At 34.2% G+C, this 27,866-nt stretch overlaps 1 protein-coding gene across 5 annotated transcripts in view; it reads right to left on the reverse strand.

The window, feature by feature from the left end:
- Window positions 1–948: 948 nt before the first annotated feature.
- LOC149774428 (uncharacterized) overlaps window positions 949–27,866 on the reverse strand; it is a 40,818-nt gene continuing 13,900 nt past the window's right edge. For 2 of the 5 annotated variants that reach the window (XM_089945218.1, XM_089945219.1), the window contains exons 3-5: window positions 19,927–20,067; window positions 17,278–18,099; window positions 949–15,211 (exon numbers count right to left, since the gene is read on the reverse strand). In XM_089945218.1, coding sequence (XP_089801344.1) covers window positions 15,078–15,211; window positions 17,278–18,088 — 945 coding nt within the window. In that variant the 5' untranslated portion in view covers window positions 18,089–18,099; window positions 19,927–20,067 and the 3' untranslated portion in view covers window positions 949–15,077. The remainder of the gene's footprint in view (window positions 15,212–17,277; window positions 18,100–19,926; window positions 20,068–27,866) is intronic. The other 3 variants (XM_089945216.1, XM_089945217.1, XR_016416837.1) reach the window with 2 other exon arrangements.

The following is a 27,866-nucleotide window of genomic DNA, read 5'->3' on the forward strand; positions in this document are numbered from 1 at the left end:
TGGTGATGTCTGAAGCTAATGGTCAGTCTAGATATCCCTCAATGTAAAAATTATGCAACAATTTCCTCCACACACACGAGGCAATCAACGAAGATTGCAAGATCAAGTTTCCATGTGATTTATGTACTGTAAATATCTCGATGTTTTTGTGTGATCTGATTAGATATACCAATTTCTTAAAAGAGTACTGCTTGTCAACTGATGGAGAATGAAATCTGAAAACTTTTGTTTACTGCCACCATATTCCATTCTCATATATGCATTTTAGGAAATTGCTGACCAGGAGATTGACTGTTTAAATTCTAACAGTGCTTTGTATTTTTCTTATTAAATGCAGTTTACCCATTGCTACAGTGAAACCCAGTGATAACACACTTCGTTATACCACGAGTTCAGATATAGCATGGTTGAGGTGTGGCTCCCAATAATTTTGTAATAATTTCACCAATGTCTGAAGCATTCAAACGTTTTGTGCCAAAATAAACAAGACTTTATTATAGTTATCTGGCAAGATGTGTTGTATTATTATTACATTATCTGGCAAGGTGTGTTATATTATTATTACATTTTATCTAGCAAGGTGTGTTATATTATTATTAAATTATCTAGCAAGATGTGTTACATTATTATTACATTATATGGCAAGATGTGTTTTATTATTATTACATTATCTGGCAAGATGTGTTGTATTTTTGATTTGCTACCCGAAGAAATAATTCTCTCTAGGTGTGATAACCTCAGAAAAACTGCAGACACAGGGATACATTCAGTGAAGATTTTTTGTTGGGTACTGTTAGCACAGCTGACTTATCACTGTTACATTGCATGTACTCCCACAGGAATTCTCAACATAATCTATAAATGCTAACATTGGTTTGCGTACCATCGAATTTTCTGAGTTTGGAAACTGTACTCTTCAAATATAAACAAATAAACAGTACTAGCTGATAGAAAATGTATATTTAATCCATTTCATTGAGTAAACAGGACTGAATACATATCCAGTATAGAATTTTACATACAGTGCATTTATACACATATGATGGTACATACAGGACTGAATACATATTCGGTGTTTAGAATTTGACATGCAGGTGCATGTATACACAGATTTGACAGTGCATACAGGTTCTGCACTATAATAGGGTGGTCAGATTACATACATTCTTGTGCTGGACATCGTTTTAAGATGCACATGCATACAGAGCTAAACTTGTTTGTTTTGCTTGTGTTAACAAAAACTTTTATGTCAAATTGGAACTAAGTACAAAGACAGCTAGCCAATCTGTTGGCCCTGGATGATTGAACTACTATAGCCCACACAGATAACTCATAATGCAAACCAATTTTGACTCACTTTTACGATTTACATGTTTTTTTAATAAAAAAATCTACAACCAAAGTCTCCTGTTGATAAAAACTACTTACCCATGTTATTCAATAGTTTGCAAAAATTTGTGCTACTTATCTGAAATATTAGCCTTTTGACACTTAGTGCCATTCCCTGGCAACCTATACGGGGAATTATTAGCCTAACCCCACCTAATACTAGCCGTAAGGACTGCATCCCAGTTGTCACTGTCAGAGCAATGAAACTGAATGCAGATGAAAATTTTTAAAAAGGAAATCATACAACAAATTTCCAACCAAAAAGTAAATCTGGTGTACATAAAAAGACAAAAGATAATGCTGACATTGTTTTTGATTGCAACCTCACTAAGAACAAAGTATCAGAAGATCAACATTTCTGAAATTACGGCTTGAGTTGACAGTTTTTCTGTGCTTGAACAGTTTGGTGACTCTAACATCAGGCACTACTCAATTATCTCCCCATAAAATTTGCTGATCATTATAGATCCACAAAATGTCCAATAAAAATACAGTATGTACATGAATCATCTGTTAATTTATTTCCAAACAAAGAAAAATAAAATTCTTGTAAACAAACCATTCCTATATAATTATGAAATCATGATAATATTTAAAGCAATTCCATAGAAAATGGTTTTAAAAAAATCTCTCAAAAGATAATTTATGTAATTCATTTAAAGATTTTTAAGGGTTTACATAATTCAATAAAACAGAGGTGTTAGTACCTGCCAGACTTGATTATAAAAATAATGATGCAATACAGATATATATAAAAGAAATACCTGGGAAAATAAAACTAAACACAATGGTTAGACCATACTGAGCACCAGTGACATTCATATACAAGATATACAAAATGAACCGATTAATTAATAAATAAACACGTGTAAAACCAAGCATACATAGAAAATAAAATACATGTATTTTTGTATTAAAATATTACATATGTGACCGCTCCAGTGGCCTATTGGTTAAAGCGTCTGCCTCAGATGTGGGAGGTCATGGGTTCAATCCCTGGCTGAGTCATACCAGAGACTTATAAAAATGCTTCTAACAGCTGCCTCGCTTGGTGCTCAGCATTAAGAGGTTAGTGTTAGGACTGGTCGGCCTGGTATCAGGATAATGTGACTGTGTGGGACATCATGTTATATGTCTGTTGCATGATACCCCAGTGCTAGACATCACTATAAACCGCCACACTGCAGACATCGTAGCAACATGACTGAAAAATTGTTAAAGCTACGTTAAAAATCCAAATCACACATTACGTACATGTCCAGAAGAAAAATAAACAAGGGCCTAAACGTTTCTCTTTAGTTCCTAAATGTGCCATTAGTTGTATCTCATTCCAGTTCTATCTTTTTATAATGAATCCTTTCTATACTCAATTGTATTTATATAGTATGTTATCAAATTGAGAGCTTATCTGAAATAGTGTATTGAAATAAATTATTAGCACAGATAAAAATTAAGGTAATATAACCTGCATTAAATTATAAAATAAATATCCATGCTTATTGTCAAAATTGTATTGTATTCATTCTCTTTATCACTTTCACCAGATTTAACGCTGTAGGCATGACTCAAGTCTAGTGAGCCAAGCTATGTTTAACTCCTGGCAATGAGTCAAGTTATATTTAACTCAGCAAGCATGAACTGAGTCTAGCAATCCAAGTTACATTCATCTCAACAAGCATGAATCGAGCCTGGTGTGTCGACTTACATTTTACTCTACAGGCATGAACTGAGTCTAGCAAGCTAAGTTACATTCAACTTCACTGGCACGAGCTCATTTCATACCGGTGGAGATGAATGCAACTTGGCTTGATAGACTCAATTCACGCCTTGAACTAAGTGTAACTTGGGTTGCTAGATAAAGCTGAATCGGGTCTAGCCAGCCAAGTTACACTCAACTCCAGGCATGAATTGAGTCTAGCAAGCCATGTTGCATTCAACTCCACAGGAATAAAATGAGTCTAGCAAGTCAAATTAAAGCTACATCAAACTCCACTGGCATGAATTAAGTCTAGCAAGCCAAGATACATGCAACTCGACAGGCATAAACCACTTCTAGCAAGCCAAGTTACATTCAACTCAACATTCATGAAATGAGTCTATCGAGCCAAGTTAGAGATACATTAAACTCCACAGGTATGAACTGAATCTAGCAAGCCAAGTTACATTCAACTCCACTGGCATGAGTTAAGATTAGCAAGCCAAGTTACATTCAACTCCACTGGCATGAGTTAAGATTAGCAAGCCAAGTTTCATTCAACTCCACTGGCATGAGTTAAGATTAGCAAGCCAAGTTACACTGAACTCCACTGGCACGAGTTAAGATTAGCAAGCCAAGTTACATTCAACTCCACTGGCACGAGTTAAGATTAGCAAGGCAGGTTACATTCAACTCCACTGGCATGAGTTAAGATTAGCAAGCCAAGTTACATTCAACTCCACTGGCATGAGTTAAGATTAGCAAGCCAAGTTTCATTCAACTCCACTGGCATGAGTTAAGATTAGCAAGCCAAGTTATATTCAACTCCACTGGCATGAGTTAAGATTAGCAAGGCAAGTTACATTCAACTCCACTGGCATGAGTTAAGATTAGCAAGCCAAGTTACATTCAACTCCACTGGCATGAGTTAAGATTAGCAAGTCAAGTTACATTCAACTCCACTGGCATGAGTTAAGATTAGCAAGCCAAGTTACATTCAACTCCACTGGCATGAGTTAAGATTAGCAAGCCAAGTTAAAGATTACCCTCTAATGTAAACTATATTCCTTACCTAAAGGACTCACAGCAGATGGTTATCTCCATGGGTCATATATAAACCCATCCCCACATCATAGCAAAGCTTCAGTTTGTTAAAGTCTAACAATAATTGACTTATTGTGCACAAACAAAAATGGGATGAATAATGAAAGTTTATCAGAAGTCCAATATTCATGAAACTAGTACTAAAAATCAAAAACATCTGTTTGTTATACTAATTTAACAAGCAAAACGTGATGAGTATTTACCACAAATAAACTCTATAAATTCTAATTCTGACACAATTAAAACAAAATAATAAAAATACTACTGACATGACAGAAACATATCTAGAACAGAAAATTACAAATCTTAGAACTGAAGCATCAGATAGAAGTGATGATGGTCAAGATGGAGCGGAAAGTTAAATGTACCAAATAATATCAAAACTAAAGCAATTTTTATTTTTATTGTGACAAACATGCTTTGATTTGTTGAATGACCATTCAAATACATGTAGATAAAAGCAATGCTCTCTAAAGGCTGTTCCATTTAAACATTTATGTCACCCTGGGAAGGCACTTTTTAAAAAATATATGCCAGGGTACTCTGGCTACTCAAGAGTTCACATGAAAATGATACAAAGTTCTCAACTGCATCTATGGGTGACTACCCCACATTAAAAATGCCTTCCCTGGGTACCAGATATATTTTACTGGAACAGCCCTAATTTTTTTCCCAATAATTGATGTCAAAATCCATGATTTACATGCCTCAGTGATCTAAAACTACCAGTGTATGAACCACAATCTGCCTTGAGAGAATCCTGTTTTGTAGGACCTCCTGTCATTTAAGGCCAGGTCTTAATATGGTGGTGGTGATGGTGGGGCCTGAGTGGTCTACAGTGCACACCTTTACCTATCACTGCCATCTCACCTGTCAGCATGGGTTTGAGTCTCGGGCTTGGCCTATAGATGTATTCTAGAAAGCTTGCCAATAGCAATCAGTGGTTCTTATTGGGGTTTTCCCAGGTTCTTCCACCACCAGTTATACTGGCTGCCATATATAGCCTATCTCGTGCTGAGAAATGGCATTAAAAACAAAACAACATAATCTGGGATGAAGACAACAAGGCTATGGGAACATGATAATTACGGGATATAACATTTAATAGCAATCTGAAGTATACTGATATTCAAAACTAAATAATAATATTCAGAAAAATAAAATGCAGTCAGAGTGAGGCAGCACAATCTGCAAAATTCATGGTACAAAAGTTTAAGATTACATTCCAATTACTCCCTTTTAAAGCTACTAAAATCCTACAAGGTAACTGGTGTCTGTAGCTTTCATCTTGATTCTAGAATCCCTCCATGCCCATTCCACACCCAAGACTTTTTCATAAGTCGAAAGCAAATTTACTTTGACAGATAAATGTATTACATTCTGTATGGTTATACTTCCATCCATCACACCAATAAGACAAAGATATCTCTTTAAATAATGATATTTTATCCCAGCGGTTATGTCAGAATGAGTACATTATTGGCTGACATATTTGGCTGCACTAACGACTATGCATAAATCTCAGGTAGAAACTGTCCTTATTAAACAGTTATTCTAATTTATCACCAAGATCATTTGACCTAGACTGTCCAGTAAGATGCACACTCTATGTAATGCTGTTTATGGAAACCACCAAGCATTATAAGCATGACCACTTATAATGAGGTATTTCCCATTAAGGCATGCATTATTAAGCAAAACCACCTTATAATGATGTATTTTCCATCAAGGCATGCATTATAAGCAAAACCACCTTATAATGATGTATTTCCCGTTAAGGCAGGCATTATAGGCAAAACCACCTTATAATGATGTATTTCCCATTAGGGCATGCATTATAAGCATAACCACCTTATAATGAGGTATTTGCCATTAAGGCATGCATTATAAGCATGACCACCTTATAATGAGGTATTTTCCATTAAGGCAGGCATTATAAGCATAATCACCTGACAATGAGGTATTTCCCATTAAGGCATGCATTATAAGCATAACCACCTTATAATGAAATATATTCCAATAAGGCAGTGCCACAACTGAGAATGAACATAAAAATAAGGCATTTGATAATGAAAAATGACATTATAACTGGTTCACATTAGTTACAAGCAAACATCAGGTGAAGTAAATGAATTAGCAACACTATATCAAAACTGCTAATTTAATGGCATCCATCATCATAACCATATTATAAGCAGGGCAGCATCACATTGATAATCTTTGTAATGTAGGCTCATTGTAAATTTACCTGTAGCCGCAACTGACTACATGGTTCACACCATTTTATGAAAATATCGGGTATGGACTTTGTAAGGACTTGATAAGGTAAAAATGTCTTGGCCGATTTTGTACCATCGTTTAGAAAGAGTCCATGGATTTTGAGGCAAGCAACTGGTATACTGGCTTCTGTTTCCTGTTTCAAGGGAGTTTTTCGTTTATTTTTGCGATAAACAAAAAATCTGTTAGTAACTGTCACGACATTACTGATGATAAAATTCAAAAAATAAAAAGTAAGGACTTAGAAAGAAATTTTCCTTTTTTTTACTTTTGAAAAGTAAGCACTTTTTCTGGCCTTAGTAAGGTTTAATAAAAAGTAAGCATCTTTCCAATTGGTAAGGACTGGTTCAGAGCATGGACTAGCTTTCCTTTACAAGATCTACAAAATTCATTGAGGTTGGAGAATACTTTCATATATTTAGTTGTACAGATGAGACTAACAGTCTCACTGCCTCACATCACATAAGTCTATGCTATTAAAAAATAATGTAAAGAGAAGAAAAAAATTAAAATAATTGTACATCTTGTATCATATAAACATGAGTTGAATTAAATCGAACAGAAGAAAAAGTAAAATGAATTCGCATAATGAAGGGGAGTAACGGGCATGAGAAATATTGCACATGTAAAAGTAACAAACAATATGGTATTCTTCATTCATTCAAGAATTTCCTTTCATTAAACTTCAGTTAAAACCATCAAAGGACGAATTAATATCTAATCAGGCAAAATTCTCCTTAACTGTTGCACAAATATTATGTTCCATAACTAAATTTGCAATTCCTGCATTATCAACAAGTGCAAGAGATTTATAAGGCACTTAGCATGTGGTGTAATTTTTGTACCTCATGTTTGATAAACCTGTGGGAATTTAACATGATGCAAATACAAGTACATTTATCACATAACTACACTGTTACTTAGGTTGATAAATGAATGCAAGATTTTTGATGATTTTATAACATTTTAGGATGCCATACAAAGTAAAGACATGGTCTCCAAGGTATCTGAATTCACTTCCAAGTAATTTAACTATTGGATATTGTACATAATAATGGATTAAATATTTTTAGTGTTTAGGATACAGAATCTTATACATTTATGAAACTTTCTGGATAATTTTGTTCATAGCTTTGGTCATATAATATGCACTATGTAATCAGTCTACACCCATCATACCACCATGCATTATTCAGTCTACACCCATTATAACACCAAGCATTTTCCAGCTGACAAATTACGCAGAATGGATTTATCAACTCTGTAATTTCTTCATCATAATGTTACCCTTACACTGCCGCTGCAAAATATGGGAAAAAATTGGCATTTTCATAACTAACTGCTTCTTTTACATTGTCATTCAATTCATCAATCCATTATTCTCAGGCATCTGTCTTGTAGTAAGTCTTTCAATGCTCCTGATTGGCTTAATACTTAAGGGAAACTGCATAAAACTATTACAGACTCCTCTGAGAAAAGGTTTCTATTCTCTGATAGCGATTAGCTTTTCTGCCTACAAACAAATTGGGTCTTGATTATAACTTGTAAATAGACAAGTAAATCCTGTATCCATGTTTTTCAACATTTAATTTTCATTATAAACTAATATTTAATTCACAATTTCAGTACTGCTTATGTCCGAGTTTAACGGATTTTGCTTCTGACACAGCTGTGCTTCAATTGAAGTGTACAACGGCAATAATCAAGGACTAAGAAAATGTAATATTATTTTATTGCGTAATATTTATTCTATATTCTCTGTCATTTACATCCGTTGGTTTATCTGTGTTCTAAATGATCTTTAACCTAAGTAAAATCCAAAACCCACCAACCTTGTTATGATGCAGATTAACTGCCACATGTCAGTCAAACCCTAACATGTGCGAATTCCTACAGACTGCAGATCATTACAAGAAAAGGCATGAGGCATCACACGATTTACAGGTGCTTTGAAAGCTTGTCAGACATCCATGCCTGATGCCCACCACCTACCTGACTGCCATTACATCTCATATATGATTTCAAATCACATAACTTAATCATTTTCTGAACTGTTTTGGATGACATTTTCAGTTTGCACTAAAAATGTAACACTAATTCATATGGGGTCAGTGTCAATATAAAATACTCTTATTTGGTATAAGTGTTAATGAGAACTTGTGACTATCTATGTTCTGGCAAGAGGTAAATTTTGCCAGTCGACAAATGTCAGTGCTTTAGGGAGTGTAGACTGCATAATTTTGCCAGTCAACAAATGTCAGTGCTGTAGGGAGTGTAGACTGCATAATTTTACTGATTGACAAATGTCAGTGCTGTGGCAAGTGTAGACTGTATGCATTTCTAACGATGAGATTTTAAAATTTACTGACAAGAATGTAATTAAATGCCAGTATGACTGTATACAATAACAAGTAAATGCCTGTGTGTTTGTATAGAATTTCACATCACAACTGACATATTTTTGCTGAAATTGTATACTTTAAACGTGATTAAATACTCGCATATAAGCCAAGTTAAACTTTTGTGAACTGCATAAACCCAGATCTGTCACAGCAAAATGCACAAGCAGAACTAGATCTAATCAGTTTGATAGGAGTAATCAGTAGAACAACCATCACAGACCATGATCTGCCAGTGCATTATGGAATGGCAGATCAAAGTCAATGTTGTCTGAAGCTGGATTTCACATTTAAGTGATTATATATGGCAGTGCACAGAACATGTTAAAATTATATGTGATAAGTTGAATCATTACGAATGCGATCTCTTTAGAATCCAGTATTAACAATATTAACCTTTTCAACTCCTCTCGGTAACTCCTGATTAGCAAATGTCACATTAAATAAATAAGATCAGTTGATAATTTTATCACTGATGATATGAACATAATACTACAACATTTCTGGACATAAAAAGAAAGAGTCTTTTTTTTATTATTGAGCGATCCCGTTTTGTGAAGAAACAAAACAAAATGTATACATTTTTGTAAAAACAATAAACAACTTAAGATGTGTAAATAACTGACTTGAGCATACAGTGCAGTGAGGATTTCAAATAGGAATTAAAACCGTTATCATATCTGTGACATAAAGCACCACAATTGATAACTGTACATGTATTTTTTCTAAGTTCATTTACAACAGAGTACATGTATGCCAGGAAGATTGAAATGAAGCCAAAACTAAAAAATAACAAAAATAATCCACCTAATCCTTATGACATTGTGTACTCCAAAAAAGGGCTTCAAAATGAGCTTCCAACTTGATTTAATGCAAATATTTTATGCACATATATTAACATGAAACACAAATATTCTAAACTGTATGTGAAAAAAGTAAAATGTTCTTTTGCAATATCAAACTGAAAAGTATGAATAAAAAAAATTCATACTCTTGTAAAAAAAAATATGAGCCGTGTCATGAGAAGATGTCAAGCACAAAATTTACATTCTGAAAAGTATAATTTTCTGACCAAATACAATGCATTTTATTTCATGCAAGTAACAAGAATATCAACAGATGCATGTATAATTCCATATAATTCCTGCATGTGGTATAATTTTTCGACATTGATGTTAAATTGTACAAAGTTATATTTTCTTGTGTTGCAGCTGATATAAATAATTTTCAACACATGGAAATAATTTTCCATCATCTAACGATATTGTTTTGCTTCAAGATATGCCTACCTCAAAAGTAAGCTATGAATGAAAATAAAAATATTTTTGTTACTAACATTTAATAAAAAACAACTACTTATTTTCAAGCTCTTAGGATATTTATATTAGTATATCTATGGTATGTTGGATGTGTGTGAGGATATTTATATTAGTACATCTATGGTATGTTGGATGTGTGTGTGTGTATGTGTATATATATATATATATATATATATATATATATATATATATATATATAAGAATACAAATCATATGGCGAATAACAGTCCTTTCAAGTGCACTGGATCCTGCAAAGGATCACGGTTTGTCAGGGATTGATTAAGATAAATGTAATAAACTGACTACGGACAGTGCAAAACTGTAATCTAGCTAGCCTAGGCGCTTTCGACTCTTAATGAGTCGTTTTCAAACGCAAAGACAAAAAAACATAGACAAGACAAACAAATAAAACAGAGAAACCATTACCTTTGTAAAACTTTACATGACTATGACTTTTTGCAGATGCTAAAAGATATTTTATTTTGACCTAGAAATTGATGAGTCATAGCGTCATCTGTTATGGATATTTTGGCTATATATATATATATATATATATATATATATATATATATATATATATATATATATATATGAGTATTTAGGGTATTGATGACACCTATATTATCGTATCTGTGGCTTTTTGAGGTATCTGCATGTATCGTGGATCATAGGTTGCCCACTCAATATACAGCAGAAGTGGACATTGGGCAAGGGATTAAGTATCCACTAGGTATAACAGATCTACATGTTTGGTGGATGCCCCATTAAGACTAGATGTCCATGTGACAGCTGCTCTGGAGAAAGTGGCTACTACTGCAATAGGGAAAAAAATTTCAGTCCCCAACATTACTTACTTACTATAGCACTACGCACAGTTCATTCTGTGGTAACATATTCAGCAAACATTTTAAAGGTAATTGGAGAAAACGACCACCCCCTTCCGAAACAATGACAGCATTTCTTGTATTATTTTAATAATTGAAAAAATAGTCATTTACATATTGTTTTAATGTCTTCTTTCTTCTTGTATGAACCCACAAATATTTATGTGTGATTTCTCTCTTTGTTTAAAAGCAGAAGTGTTCTCGGATGGTTATTACAATCACTGTATCATTAAATATTTTATTATTTGTGAAGTGACTAATATTGTTTTGAATTTCTTAGCCTAGAAATATATCTTTCATATATTGCAATCATGAAAGTATGTCAACGTATTTTAGTGGGCAAGTCTTTGAATATTAAATTGCATTGTGTATCACTTAAAAAAGAACATTCTGCACTGTCTATTGTAGCTCATCCAACAAGTAATTTCCATGCAATGTAGTGGACATCCACTAATACATAATTATATTGATGTGACTTCCAAGTCATGACATGGACATCCACGATCACTACTATGTCCCTTCTGAGATGGACAAAAGTGCAGGAGGATTGATTTCCACCATGGAACTGTGGATTTTCTGTGATCCACTGCATGTACAGCATATTAGGGTATCAGTTTTTTTTTTGTATCTACATTTGGGCATCTATGGTTTATCAAGATTAAATATTAGTGTATATAGGGTTTTTAGGCTATCTGTATTTAGGTGTCTGTATATCTAGAGTTTGCTGCGTATCTGTAGTTGGGTATCTAGGTTTTTAGGATATATAATGTTTGCTGGATATCTGTATTTGGGTATCTGTATTAGGATATCAAGAATCTGCTGGATATCTATACTGGGGTATTTGTATTAGAGTATCTAGGTTTCTAGGATATCTATATTTGGGTACCTGTATTAGGGTATCTAGGAATTTAGGGTATCTATATTTGGGTATTTGTATTAGGGTATCTAGGTTTCTATGATATCTATATTTGGGTACCTGTACTAGGGTATCTAGGATTTTAGGGTATCTATAGTTGGGTATTTGTATTAGGGTATCTAGGGTTTGCTGGCTATCTCTATTTGGGCACTTAGGTCAATTATATGTGTATGGTATCTATATTACTACAGCTATACTATTACAATGGTACAAAAAAAGATTACATGACTATACATGTACATGTAACAAGATTTCATCAAGTTATGGAAGTGAGGAGGCAAAAATATCAATGGTTTTATCTCAAAGCAATCTTTAAGCTTTAAAAACAAAAGCATAAATTGTTATCTCCTAAAGATTTAAAAAAACAATTTGTATGATAATTAGTTTGGATCCATACCCCTATCTTATTACTCATGCGACGTGTACCAAGGTTAATTGAAACACCCTCAATGGTCTGAGAGTTATGCTTTAGAAACAATGATATTTACATTTTGAGAGATGGACAGTTATATCTAGAGACTCCACCCCACCCTGGACATAATGCTAGGGTGGAAAGGCATTTAAAAACAAGCTATCTGGTAACTGTGTCATCTCAGTGAGATTACCTGTATTCTTGTTAGAGATCCATACGTGAACAAAAATAGTTTTAAAAAAATACAGAAGGTGTGAATTATTAAACCAAGCTTGTCTTTTATTCTTCAGTTTAGTAAAAAACAAAACAACCTGCAAACATGGTACATAATCAAGGGATATAATCTAAGGTATGGATAGACAGACTAACAAACAAACAGACACCAAATAAAAGCCTTTAACATGGTGTTTAATCAAGGGTATGGACATGCAAATAAACACCAAAGTGTTGAGCTAAGCTAGGGCTGGTTCAATAAAATAATTTATGGATGATAAGAGAATTATTGCTGTAACAGCTGAGAAACTGTTAATATTATTATGCATGAGAAAGAAATATTACTAAGAATCCAATCAGAACCACCATACACAGTGGTAAAAAACACAAAATACATTCATAAAAACCATATTTACAAATAATTTTTAAAAAATCTGACTAGATTGATAACAGTAAAACTATGATAACTTAAACCTCAATCCCTTGAATACATGATCACAATCAAATGCTTGTACAATCCCAGTAAAGTACAGTCACATTCCATCAACCTCGAAAAACTCGAAAACTACCAATTACGTGAACTCAAACATTGGACATCATTAAAGAACAAGCTCTGCCTTAATGCGGGCATTGACAAATCTGGTCTTCAACTTTTTGGATGCTCACATGTATAAATATTCAAGGACTGATGAACAAAATGGCACCATAATCAAATGTGGTAATATTATTTAGAGTACTGAATAAACTCATAAGTCAGATCCAGCTGCAGATTGCATAGACCCCTGTCTACCTTCAAGTAATACAATGGCAGATAGACCCCAATCTAACTTCAAGTAATACAATGGCAGATAGACCCCAATCTACCTTCAAGTAATACAATGGCAGATTGCATGGACCCCAATCTACCTTCAAGTAATGCAATGGCAGATTGTAATGCAATGGCAGATAGACCCCAATCTACCTTCAAGTAATGCAATGGCAGATTGCATGGACCCCAATCTACCTTCAAGTAATACAATGGCAGATTGCATGGACCCCAATCTACCTTCAAGTAATGCAATGGCAGATTGTAATGCAATGGCAGATAGACCCCAATCTACCTTCAAGTAATGCAATGGCAGATTGCATGGACCCCAATCTACCTTCAAGTAATACAATGGCAGATTGCATGGACCCCAATCTACCTTCAAGTAATGCAATGGCAGATTGTAATGCAATGGCAGATAGACCCCAATCTAACTTCAAGTAATGCAATGGCAGATAGACCCCAATCTAACTTCAAGTAATGCAATGGCAGATAGACCCCAATCTAACTTCAAGTAATGCAATGGCAGATTGCATGGACCCCAATCTACCTTCAAGTAATGCAATGGCAGATTGCATGGACCCCAATCTACCTTCAAGTAATGCAATTGGCAGATTGTAATGCAATGGCAGATAGACCCCAATCTACCTTCAAGTAATGCAATGGCAGATTGCATGGACCCCAATCTACCCTCAAGTAATGCAATGGCAGATAGTAATGCAATAGCAGATAGACCCCAATCTACCTTCAAGAAATGCAATAGCAGATTGCATGGACCCCAATCTACCTTCAAGTAATGCAATGGCAGATTGCATGGATGCCAATCTACCTTCAAGTAATGCAATGGCAGATAGACCACAATCTACCTTCAAGTAATGCAATGGCAGATAGACCCCAATCTACCTTCAAGTAACGCAATGGCAGATAGACCCCAATCTGCCTTCAAGTAATGCAATGGAAGATAGACCCCAATCTACCTTCAAGTAATACAATGGCAGATAGACCCCAATCTACCTTCAAGTAATGCAATGGCAGATAGACCCCAATCTACCTTCAAGTAATGCAATGAAGGTAGACCCCAATCTACCTTCAAGTAATGCAATGGCAGATAGACCCCTATCTACCTTCAAGTAATGCAATGGCAGATAGACACCTATCTACCTTCAAGTAATGCAATGGCAGATAGACCCCTATCTACCTTCAAGTAATGCAATGGCAGATAGACCCCAATCTGCCTTCAAGTAATGCAATGGCAGACCCCAATCTGCCTTCAAGTAATGCAATGGCAGATAGACCCCACAATCTGCCTTCAAGTAATGCAATGGCAGATAGACCCCAATCTACCTTCAAGTAATGCAATGGCAGATAGACCCCAATCTACCTTCAAGTAGTACAATGGCAGATAGACCCCAATCTACCTTCAAGTAATGCAATGGCAGAGCTGAGTTTATTTTGTCTGTACTCGGACCTGACTTGTAGATGAATACATAATTCCATAACAATTTACTGACTTGTGTCTTAATGCAATGAAATATACGAGAAAAAAAAAAAAAACTGCAATGATATAATGAATCTAAATAATCTAATGTGGAAGGACACAAACATTTGCCATACATCTGTACAGTAATCTCATAATGAGGGTACATGCTGACGATAAAACGTTTCATTCACTCTTGCTTTTCTTTTTTGATTGGACAGTCTTCTTCAAATCAGAGGTGCCTACAAAAGCCTTGATAAAGGCTACAATGATGAAAAGAGGAAGCAGTAGTGGTAACATCAGCAGTACAAAAGGGTCACCTGAAACAAATAATAAAATAGAAGTCAAACAATACATTTGAGCTGTATATCACGATGCTTGCACACCTATTGATGAATTGGATCTTGCCCAAATTGTTGGCATGTGCCTTTGTTGAGATACCTCTCTTCAATTCTGGGATTTTTTTAATTCTGCTCTGGTAGTGGAGCATAGGAGAAGCAGAATTGCTTTTGTGTTGCACATTAATTAATATATTTGATTATTTAATTAATATAATGTAGTAACTATAATATGAGTAGTCATTGTTACTGCTAACCAATTTCTAACAGCTGCCTCACTAGGCACTCAGCATTAGGAGGTTAGTGTTAGGAATGATCGGCCTGGTGTAAGAATAATGTGACTGGGTGGAACATCATGCTACATGTTTGCGGCATGATGCCCCAGTGCTAGACATCACTATTAACTGCCACACTGCAGACATCTTAGCAACATGACTGAATTTTTTTAAAAAGCTACGTTAAAAATCCAAATCAAACACACACAGACTAACCAATTTGGGAACAGTTATGTAAAATTAAAAGGGATTTCTTTCCCTGTAAGACCTTTCAAAGTCCACATAATTTTTTTTCTCTCAAAATACATTTTTAATACTGACAATGCAGGTAGCTATAAATATGACACTGATAAGGGTCACATGTATGTTATACAAATGCATTTCCAATTTACAAAACAAGTACTATAAAAGTTACATTAAATACCTACACCATGTTTAATTTACTTTTATGTAGATAACTGAAAGTTCTGTACAGAAACCATTTTTATTCTTTGACAGTGACTCTAACCTTTGACCCTTTAATCTCAAAATCAATAGCTTGCTTCTTTACCCTAAGTATATGCCATGCAAAACGTTTTTGTCAGGTCTGTGATGTAAAACTTAAGTTAATGTGTAGAAACTATTTTTTAGTCTTTCATTCAGTGACCTTGACCTTTGATCTTGATGCTCCAAAATCAACAGGTTCTTTTCTACACAACGTGCATGCCATCCACAAAGTTTTCTAACCACAAGTGTGGAAACCATTTTTATTCTTTCCTTCTGACTTACTTGATTTTTGCTCTGAAACTGAAAGGGTTCTACCTTATCCAAAGTACAAGTGCAAACTTTGGTAACTATAGATGGTAAAGAACTTAAGTTATTGTGTGGAAACCATTTTTCTTCTTTCAGTCACAATGACCTTGCAACTCTGAAATTGATAGGGTTCTCATCAAGATAGGGGTCCTCATTATAATCCCCATGTGCAAGATATCCCCAAAGACTTATTGGTGGTGGAGGATTCTAATTATTATGCAGATATTATTTTGCTTCATTCTGTCCTTGTGACTAAGACCGCTGAGCAACTGAACCCAAACCTGTGATGGTGGACAACAAAAAATACTGTGCCGAAATAAAATTGAAAAATGGATAACTGAAAGATGGACAGCCAGCCAATGTCATAAAATAATACAAAAAAAAAACAAAAACAAATTTGCTGAGGTGCAATTAAAACTTATAGTAAAATTTTAAATACTGGTACATTGATATGACAATAATGTCATCATCTTATCTTACAATGGTGTTTAGGCTAAGGAAGTCGACTTTGAACAGCTAATCAGTACGTATCAAAAGAAGCATAATTAAGGTGGACAAGACCAGTGAATGTGAAGGAAATAATACTCTACAACCAGGACCACTGTACCTGCACTAAGAGACTTTTTAGGGCAAAAGAAGCATAGTGTATCTAGAAAAGGTTTTGCTTTATTTCATGAAGTCTTAGAAATATTCAATTTTTCCCACTTTGTATTTCAGTTCATTCAAGTAACACAAAATTTAACATTTTAACTTTTCTAGAAAGTTGGAACATATTTAACCTGCCCAGCCTGTTGGAACATGTTTAAACTGCCTCTTGGACAAGAGATTTGCCAGCTGTTATGATACTTAAAATACATGAACAACATTAAATAAGTAGTAATCAGTGACTAAACAGGTGATACTGTGTATTTGATATAAACAAAAGGATTTATTACTGAAAAGATATCAAGACATTAAAAAACTTTAAAATGTTATACATACTTAATTTCAATGACTGAAATGGCAACATCTGTAAGTATCCATCCTTCTGATCTTTTTTCTGTGGCTCTGAAACAATGCTGACTGGAATTATCTCCCCTTTGTAGTCTCCTTTGTTATTGTTATTGATCATTTGTGCCTTTGCTAATTTATCACGAGCCAGCATTTCTCTTGCCTCCTGTAGCAACTTTTCTGTTCGCCCCTCTTCTTTTTTCGCTCGAAACAAGTATGCAAACTTCTTACGTTCCAATGACTGCAGAGCATTAGTTCTAATTTTAGCCATTCGGTGTTCCATATCTTCCAAACGAGTATTTTGTTCATTCTGCAACTTTGTCAAGGCTGGATGATCATCTACATTAATACTTTTATAACTGTACATTTCTTGGGTTGTATACTTAGTTGATGATTTCACAGGAATCTCTGTGTTATCAGAAAAATTACATGAAACTTTATCATCAATTTTGTTATTATTCTTTCCTTGAGTTGTATACTTAGTTGATGATTTCACAGGAATCTCTGTGTTATGAGAAAAATTACATGAAACTTCATCATCAATTTTGTTATGATTCTTTCCTGCATTCGAAACACTCAAAGAATCTTTCAGTTTGGCCTTTACTGATGGCAGAAGAAATTCACCTGAATGATATCCACTTGAATCGGACACTCTTTCTGTATTGGCCATGGTACAATTGTCTGGTGCTGCCACCTGGTGGAGGTGTTTACCGTGCTTTTTGTCAGTCTTACTACTTATGGTGCCTTCCACCTCTTTACGTTTTTTTCTCTCCTTTTTTCTCTTAGAATGGACATGGCCCATATCCAGGGGTTCTGAAATAAAAAGAGAAACATCTATATGATTAGCATATCTTCTACAGTACAGTTTGTTTACACCTATGTCCAAGTCTTGGTTCATTCTAAAAGTTTGATTTTTACATTCCCTCCATATATCACTGATGACAACAATTTAAATATTGACCAATCAGCTCATCACAGATGACAATAATTTAAATACTGACCAATTTTCCCAACACAGATGACAACAGATTAAATATTATCCTATTAGCCCATCACAGATGACAACAATTAAAATATTGACCTATTACCCCATCACAGATGGCAACAATTTAAATACTGCCCTAACTGCCCAACACAGCTGACACAATTTAAATACTGACCCATTATCCCATCACAGATGATACATGGAAAGCCACCTCAAAATCAGAACTTTCGTTCTGTACTATGCAAAAGCTGCATTAGTTGCACGAAAGTCTAACAGCCCAAAAACAACTTCTTCTTGTCAGAACTAACCGGGAATTGGAACTGCCATCCCTCGATTCTTGAAACTTTCTTAAAACATAACTAACTTGAGCTCAAGATAAGTTAAGATTATTTTAAGAAATCTTGAAAGTTCTCTAACTTTTTAAGCAAAATTACAGAACTGTTTGTGATGTTAACTTTACTATCCCAAATTTAAACTATTTAGTGTTATATATATTTAGTTTGCAATGTTTGTTTGTTAGTTTTTTTGTTTTTTTTAAATTTAAAAAAATATTTTTATTGCTATTGTAATCTAACACTATGTTGGACTTCGCCAAGTCCAAATCAAGTTTATTTCTACTTGACCTGAATTATTGATTTTTTTTATTTTGAAAACAGCTAATACATAGCTAGTATATTCTCTCTATATGTATGGGTTTAATATCAGGAACATTACTGAGGAAGTAAGCATGTTTATTTGGGTCTGGGTCTAGGTTATAGGAATTTCTGTACAATTTACCCGACATATCTGATATATATATATATATATATATATATATATATATATATATATAGTAACAGACTTACTAATTATATCTGACATTTTATTTTGTAAATATTAAAAACTTTCTAGAAGGTTATTTTCCATTAGGTAATGGATTTTTTTTGGGTACTGAAAATGTCAATTATGACCAGAGGTCAAATGGAAGACTATATAATCTTGCAATTCATTTGTGCTTCAAGTTAAGCAGAATCGATTTTGTATTACTGTTGTATCCAGAAATTCATCAGCACTGGAATTTATTTCTTCAAATTCTTTAAGTTGGTGGTTATTTTCTCTAGAAATACAAAGTACCCATAAAAAATGAATATTCTTGAACAATCACTGAGATTTATAGTAAATTCAAAGCTGGAATAATATTACTGTGTTTCTACAAAAGACTGTTGGTACAACAACACAATACAAAATTATTAGGACTTGTGTATGTAATTCTAGGATTATTTTTGGATTCAATTCACAATAATGTAAGTTGCTTTTTTTCATTTTCACTTTGTATTTTAGGGAAATAAATTACTTCTTGTATTTTACAAAGCTTGTTGCTTTCCACCCTTTCAGTTACTTATTTTAAGAGCATAGAGTTGTAACAATGGTATCAGGTCCCAGGTGGCCTACAACACTCGCCTTACTGATCGCTGTCATTTCAGTTCTATCCGTGTTGGTCAAGTCATGGGCTTGGACAAAGTGTGTATATGAGAAAGCTAGTAGTGTCCTGTGGGACAGTGGTTCTTACCAGGGTTTTCACAGGTTCTTCCTCCACCAGTTATACTGGCTGCAATGTATAGCATATCATGCACTGAAAAATGGTGTTAAATCCCAATACAACAACAACTACATACCTTATCCTGATCCAATGAGCTTGATCTCTTAAGTTTTCTGGGTTTGATTTACCATTTTGTTGTTTTTGGCATGGAAATTTCTGCTATACACTATTGCAGTACAGTATCATAACCGGTTTACCAAGTGACATCACAATAAATCTGCATTGGAAAATAGCATTACATGTACAATGCAGCCAAAAAAGCTGTGCTTAACAACTGTAAGTTAGCCAGATATATTACATGGAATGGAAAATGATTTATTCTATCACAAAATGGACCAATCTAAGGAAGAGTCATGAGATCAAGGCTTATATGAAATTGACCAATCTGAAACAATGTCACATGGTCTTGGCCAATCAGAAATTGACCAATCAGAGGCAGTGAATTAGCAGATTTCTTATGGTTATATCAGCTGTTTACCATACATGTTCTGCTGTGCTATGTGTACCTGCACACAAAATTAGTTCCATATCAGATTGATAAAAATTAACTGATATTTCCTGAATAACAAACTACAAGTTTCAAGGATAGCAGACAGGGGTTATTAATAAGAAAACAACCACAAGTTATTGTGAAAAAGTAGTTCACTGACAGAAAATCGAAGGGAGGTAAGTATGTTCTGACCCAAAAAGTAGTTCCTGTAGTGAAAAAGTATTATTTTTTCACTACAGTGAAATATCAATATTATTTTAATTAGAAAATCAAGTAATTCACTGCTTAGCATAAAATAAATGTTCTAATGATTTCAAGTTTGAGTCCCAATGAAGGATCCAAGATGGAAGATGATGACATATGATGTAACCTGTAGTGCTGAAGTCTACAGCTCCTTGTGGAAACAAGAAATATCGCTCCAGTTTTGGAAATCTGAATAAATTTTTGATAAGAGCTGTCTTTGTTCAAGAATCTCACATAAGCACAACTATTTTACAGGAAAAAAGAATTAATCCTTTTGAACTCAAATAATCTCAAATAACTCTAAACAGCACAACAGTCACTTTCCAGTGTAATAGCCCAACTGAGATTATTTTTCCAAAACAAAGGTCATATCATATTCTAAAATGCAGTTTCGAAAATCCCCAAGTTGCGAAATTGAAAAGGGCGAGTCACATGATCATGTTTATATCATATATGCTTAACATAACCCTGACAAAAACCAATCATTTTACTCCAAGAATGAAATAAAAGAAATTGTTTACATCTTAAACCACGTAGTTCCATCATGACCTCGACAACAACCAGTCAGTTTAAAATAAAAATAGAACTTATTTACGTGGTTGCCACTAATTTTGAATAAAGGTCAGGATCTAGGTCAACACCTGGTGTTTACTAAAACAAACAGTCAAGGACAAACTATTTTCATAAAAAAGTATAAGTTCCTAACAAACAGAACTACAATATTTTAACATATAATGAAATTTAAAAAATAAAATAAAAAGATTTTAAAACTTACAAACAATTAAATCAGATATAATTAAATCAAATATACATAAGAATGTAGCAAGATTGCTCATTTTAATAAACATAAGACATTATACCCACATTTTGGACAAGCTAGACATTGTTAGAAGTCTTGGTGAAAACCCCATATCATAATGATCATCCATTTAGGGGGAACAGTGACAATAAGATTATTTAAGACAGTGGCCTTAACAGCCATACTGGACATACAACTGGCACTGTTTTCATTTAGGAAAAACTAGGTATCATAAGAAGTACATTGGTGAAAACCCCATGTTGATTTGTCATCCATTTGGAGAGGAGTAGAGAAAACAATATTTTCAAAAATATGACTTTGCATTCAGGATGAGAAACTACACCAAGATTTTTAAAATGGCTGATGTGGTAACCATATTTGACATTAGATCTTCATTATTTTTACTTCAGATAAACTGGATATCATAATGGTAGCCATACTGGATCAATGTAGGGCTGGCTTGACATCATAAGAAGTTTCTCAATACAAATCCAATGTGACTATGTAGCTATTGTGTAGAAGTAGCTATAACAGGATTTTCAAGATGGCTGCTGCGGTGGCCATACTGGATGTCAGATGAGCACCATATTAATTTAAACCCAACTAGGCACCATAAGAAGTCTTTCATTAAAAAGCCCATGTAGGAGTAGTAGCAGAATTTTTAAATGGCCACCATATCAACTATACTGAATGTCAGATTGGCATCATTTTTTATTTAGGATCAGCCAGACATCATAGGAAATGTTTCAATGAAAACTCTATCCTGATATGACAATCCATTCATCTGGAGTAATGATAACAAGATTTTCAAGACAGACACTCAGGATGGCCACAATACGATGTAAGATCGGCACTGTTTGACATCATAAGAAGTAGCACCTTTTTCATTGAGGACCAACAATATCATGGGATGAATTCGTATGTAAAGTTTGAAGGCAATCCTCCAAGTCATGTAGGAGGAGTAGCACTAATAAGCTCTTGCTAACAGAAGGATAGATGACAACAGCCCATCCCATTCTGGTCTATGACCAGCAGAAGTAAAAATTGTAAAACCTAAGGGTCCATCAGAAACCAACTCGGCCATCAATATTAATTCTGCTTCATGTTCTTGCTTTCTCTGTATCCATGGTTACACAAAAGCCACACAGGATCTGCCTCTGTTGTAATCAACATGATGATATGCATGTTGAAAGTGCAAACAGGTACAATCAAGGAATTTTATTCTTACATGGTGAAAGTGCAAACAATGAATTTTCTCGTTTCATGGTGAAATACAAGACAAAGAAATTGGTGAGAAAGCAAGTATTCATGTATGATTTGTCACACACATACAGGACACCATTACATATAACTGTAACTGTGTGTATTGATTTACCATGTCAACTGGCCCTTAGTCATCAGACAAGCGCATGTATACTCTCTTGGAGGCTGACTGCAATGATTCATTTGTTTGGAGTGGCAAACTCCCATAGATCTGACACAGTTAAGTGACTCATCTAATCCCAGCATGATGTCATAAAATGTTGGGTCTGTAGTTGCTATTAGATGCCATACTCTGGTGTGTTGTATAAGGTCGTGTCAATAGCTCTCTAGGAGGGACACCCTAGCACCATGATATATCATGTAGGCTTGGCTTGGCAGTTGCTATTAGATGCCAATCTCAGATGCATGGTGTAAGGTCATGGCAATAGCTTTGTAGGAGGGACTCTGAATTTAGCAATGACAGAGAGCACAAATTTAGATAAAACAGTGAAATGTCCAATGAAAATAGATGTGTATATATGGGTGTATATATGTGTATGTACATGTGTGTTATACAGCACCTAAAATTCCACATATATTCTCAGATATGATTTTGTAATGAGCAGCAGCTGTGCTTCATCATTGTATTTAAGAAATTTTCTTTCTGTTAACAAAAGAAAAGTGATGGATATAATCACACCATCATGATATTTTTTCACTGGATAAACTTGTTTGCATTTTTGAATACTCCCACCTCCCATAATCCCCAGCTGTTGCAATAAATAACCTGAAGTGATTAATATACATCAGTTTGTCCGATGCATGAAAATGGTGACCACGTCAGGATGTTTGGTGCTTTACGATGCATCAAAACAAGTAGTTCATTAAGTGCATGTAACTGGAGTAAAGTGCCTTGACCAAGGACTCACTACAGTATCTGATCCAGGCTGCTATTATAGGGCAAAATTTAGTTATTTCAGGTGCTATGGAATTTATATAAGTTTTAGACGAGAAGATATATTTGTGTATACATTTTCAAAATTCTCTCCATAGATTTAATAATAGTATGTCTGTGACAGAGAAGTAGCTCTACAGTCACTGTTAAATTTAGAGGCTGAGATTCCAGGTGAATACAATGTTATCAGCAGCTACCCAAATGCAATGGTGTCAAGTTACATTGCTGAGAAATTGAAAAAAAGAAGTCAGTGTGACAGTTGGATTATGTGTTTGTAAAGCTAATTAAAATTAATTACAGTAAGTTTGCCTTAATACTTAAACATTAAAATTAGTGACCAGTTGAAGGGAAATTTGAATCTCTTTTAGTAGGTATAAAGTGCTTAAAATAGAGTTGGGTAGTCATGATTTAATTTTGAATTTATCTGTCAATAAGGATAAAGTTTACAAGTAATTACCTACTCAAAATAGTATTTTTGTAAATTCTAACACACAGCATCAGTGGGAAAAAGAGTGTGTATGGAGAGTACATATATGGCTTTATTTTGGATTACTTAATTTAGATTCTGTGCATTTTGATATGTAGATTAGAGTTAGATAAAGGGTCTGCACCTAACAAAATCAGACCAGAAGTTTAGTTCTAGAAAAGGTCTTCAGAAAATGCTCTCTCTGAAGTCCGCTAGGACTGTTTAAAAAGCCAGGTCAAACATAGTGCAGGGAAATGTAGAAAAGAAAAACCTTCTTGCTTGTGACTAATTCCTCATAGCATAGTTACATCATTTAGGCATTACTACACCGCTGCTGGGGTAGGATATAACCCTGTACTCTTTCGTTCGTGAGTCTGGAACACTAGCCAGTGAGCCACTGTAGCTCCCTGACCATGACAGTACTATTATGGAAGAATGGAAGGTTATATTAATAGTGTTTTCTCATTGCAAACAATACTGTACCCAAATTCAACAATAAGAAACAACGAAATTCAAAAAGCCCTGTGATGGCTTGATGCTAGGTTGTTTAGCTGTGTGTGGCTTGATGCTAGGTTGTTTAGCTGTGTGTGTGTGTGTGTGTGTGTGTGTGTGTGTGTGTGTGTGCGTGCGTGCGTGATAAAGTGAATGGGGTGTTTTCACAATCAACTTACCAATAGATTTTCTTTTGCATGAAATCCCAAGTACAAAAGATGCATAATTTCAATACATGCCCTCAAACAATACAGCACACAGTGTTAGGAATCAGAAAATATATGTGTAAGTGATCATCAGTTTCTGCAAACCAATCCGTGATCAAATCAATTGTCAATTGATATGCATACAAGATTTTTTCCCAAAACATGGGGTACTTTTACCATCCTGAGTTCATACTTTTTTCTAAAATACCCTAAAGTGTGAAAGATGGGAAATTTCTTAACTCATTAATCCCTGGCACTACTCTCTACTTCTGAGTTCTATAACATCAAGGTCATTTAAGACACACCAAAGTGGGTGGTATTATAGAAAGTAGACAGATTTAACTCTAAAATGATACCAAATAATCTGGACTTTCAGTTTGCATTACAAACTACAGGGGCAAAAAAAAAAACTGTTTTGAGACCTGATATTTTACACCAAAAATTTCTCCATTGATGGAGCTGGATTTTTGTCCGGATTTTAGACTTTTTGGCCTGAGATTGAAGGCAGACTAATATAAACTGCACACAGACAGGTTTTTGCAGAAAGTAGCATAAATTGGAGTTTTGGAGTAAAAGGTAGCCAGAACCAGAAAATGATGGGTCCAATATGCAAAAAAACCCACCCCCAAAAACACCCCCCCCCCCCCATTCTACTTCTACCCTTCGGCACATGCATGAGAGAAATAGCCAATGAAAAACAATCTTATAACTCAACCAGGCATCAGGCTAAACAAAAATCTCTTGTATGATGATGTATTAGGGATGTATTCAGAAGTAGCAGACAAAATGTGTTTCCTACTCTTATTTGAGGCAAAATTTCCACTGGGGTTAATGAAGTCCAAAAGATGGGCTATTTTTTAAATACCCTAAAGTCCAGAAGACTGGGAAAAGTACAAAACAGAATTCAACCCAAAACTAATCACAGCAATTTTAACTAATTTATTTCCCATTTTACCACAAGTAACTAATGCTTGACCCATATTATCTCCTATTATTCTAGTGCTGTATTTAATTTAAGTGTTGCCGAGTTCCTATACATGTGCCTTTTGGCTAAATTAGAAATAGTGATCACTGTTGGTAGTGGTTATTCTTGCATAGACAAAATTTTACTTCAGCATCATATCAGCTTTTTGTCTGTTTTAAAAATGTTAAAATTTGATAAAAACATGATTGTTATAACTTAAACATTTGAAAAACCAACAAAGAAACAATCAACCTAGCATCAAAACAGAATCCCTCCTCCTCAGTACCATTTTGTGAATTCAACTACAATGAAAATATAAGTTTCTACCAAATGATTAAAATTAGAACCCATCAAATTTTTTGCAACAGATCAGTTGTACTCCAGTTCCCCAAATGGTGCCTCAATTATGCTATTTTCTTCAAGATGTCTTTCCAAAGCGCTTTCTATCAAAATCTCTCAAATATTGCCTGCAACATTTCAAGTAAACAAACGTAAGCATTGCCTAGCAACAAGTTTCACCCATTTCATTCATACCTTGAAACATACTGCAATTATTGGTTACCATGACAACCACTGACTATTTCTTACCTTTAGATAGAGATCTCCACTACATTCCACACCTTGAAATTATTTTTAGACTCTAAGGATGAAGTGCATATCTCTAACCTAGGTAAGTTTATGTGTAATTTCTACACAACAAGACTGATTTTTCACCAAGTTGTTTGTAATGTACAGAGCATTACACGCAAGCCTGCCAGATCATGAAATGCATGTTACAATAGGCCTGTCAAGGATCAACTGACACAAGTGCCTTTATTGTTGCCTTCAAAACACATTTTGTACCCTGTCAATTTTTATTTCATTTTGATCTGATTGTGTATTATTCAACTTTACATTGCACAGACCACAGAATGCTGTGTATATTTTTCTAATCAAACCTGATATTCAGATTCAACAGTAGGATAAAAAACAAAATATGCATAATAATTCAAGGAACGTTCTTGACTAACTCCAGTTTAAAAAAAAAGGATTTCTGCATAATAATTCCTGTTTAGGGGCTGGTCTGACGGTAATTTTTGTCCGTTGTTTTTACCTTAAATGTATTGTTTTCTTCAGGTTTTTGTTTCTTTGTAAAAAAAAATCAAATTTTTGCAAGTAATATGTAATTATTGATCAATAATCCTGAAAATCATAATTAACTAATGCAGAAACAGTAATCACTATCCCCATCAATCCCAATTATCTAATATACCAATAATGATTACTAATCCCATCAACCCTAATTATGAAATATACAAATAGTGATCACTAATCTGTCCCATTATTATGTAATATACAAATAGTGATTACCAATCACATCAACCCGAATCATGTAATTCACAAATAGTGACTAACAATGCCATCAACCTTATTTATATAATCCACAAATAGTGATTACCAATGATCATCAACCCTAATTATGTTATACACAAATAGTGATTACCAATGATCATCAACCCTAATTATGTAATACACAAATAGTGATTACCAATCACATCAACCAGAATCATGTAATTCACAAATAGTGACTAACAATGCCATCAACCTTATTTATATAATCCACAAATAGTGATTACCAATGATCATCAACCATAATTATGTAATATATTATGTAATGTACAAATAGTGATTACCAATGATCATCAACCCTAATTATGTAATACACAAATAGTGATTACCAATGATCATCAGCCCTAATTATGCAATATACAAATAGTGATTACCAATGATCATCACCCCTAATTATGTAATATATTATGTAATATACAAATAGTGATTACCAATGATCATCAACCCTAATTATGTAATACACAAATAGTGATTACCAATGATCATCAACCCTAATTATGTAATATACAAATAGTGATTACCAATGATCATCAACCCTAATTATGTATTACACAAATAGTGATTACCAATGATCATCAACCCTAATTATGCAATATACAAATAGTGATTACCAGTGATCATCAACCCTAATTATGTAATTCACAAATAGTGATTGCCAATCACGTCAACCCTAATTATGTAATTCATAAATAGTGATTACCAATCACATCAACCCTAATTATATAATCCAGAAATAGTTATTACAATCCCATCAACCCCAATCATGTAAT

Source organism: Sinohyriopsis cumingii, unplaced genomic scaffold, assembly GCF_028554795.1.
Source record: "Sinohyriopsis cumingii isolate HCF-2022 unplaced genomic scaffold, ASM2855479v2 utg000229l, whole genome shotgun sequence".
Classification (NCBI taxonomy): Eukaryota; Metazoa; Mollusca; class Bivalvia; order Unionida; family Unionidae; genus Sinohyriopsis; species Sinohyriopsis cumingii.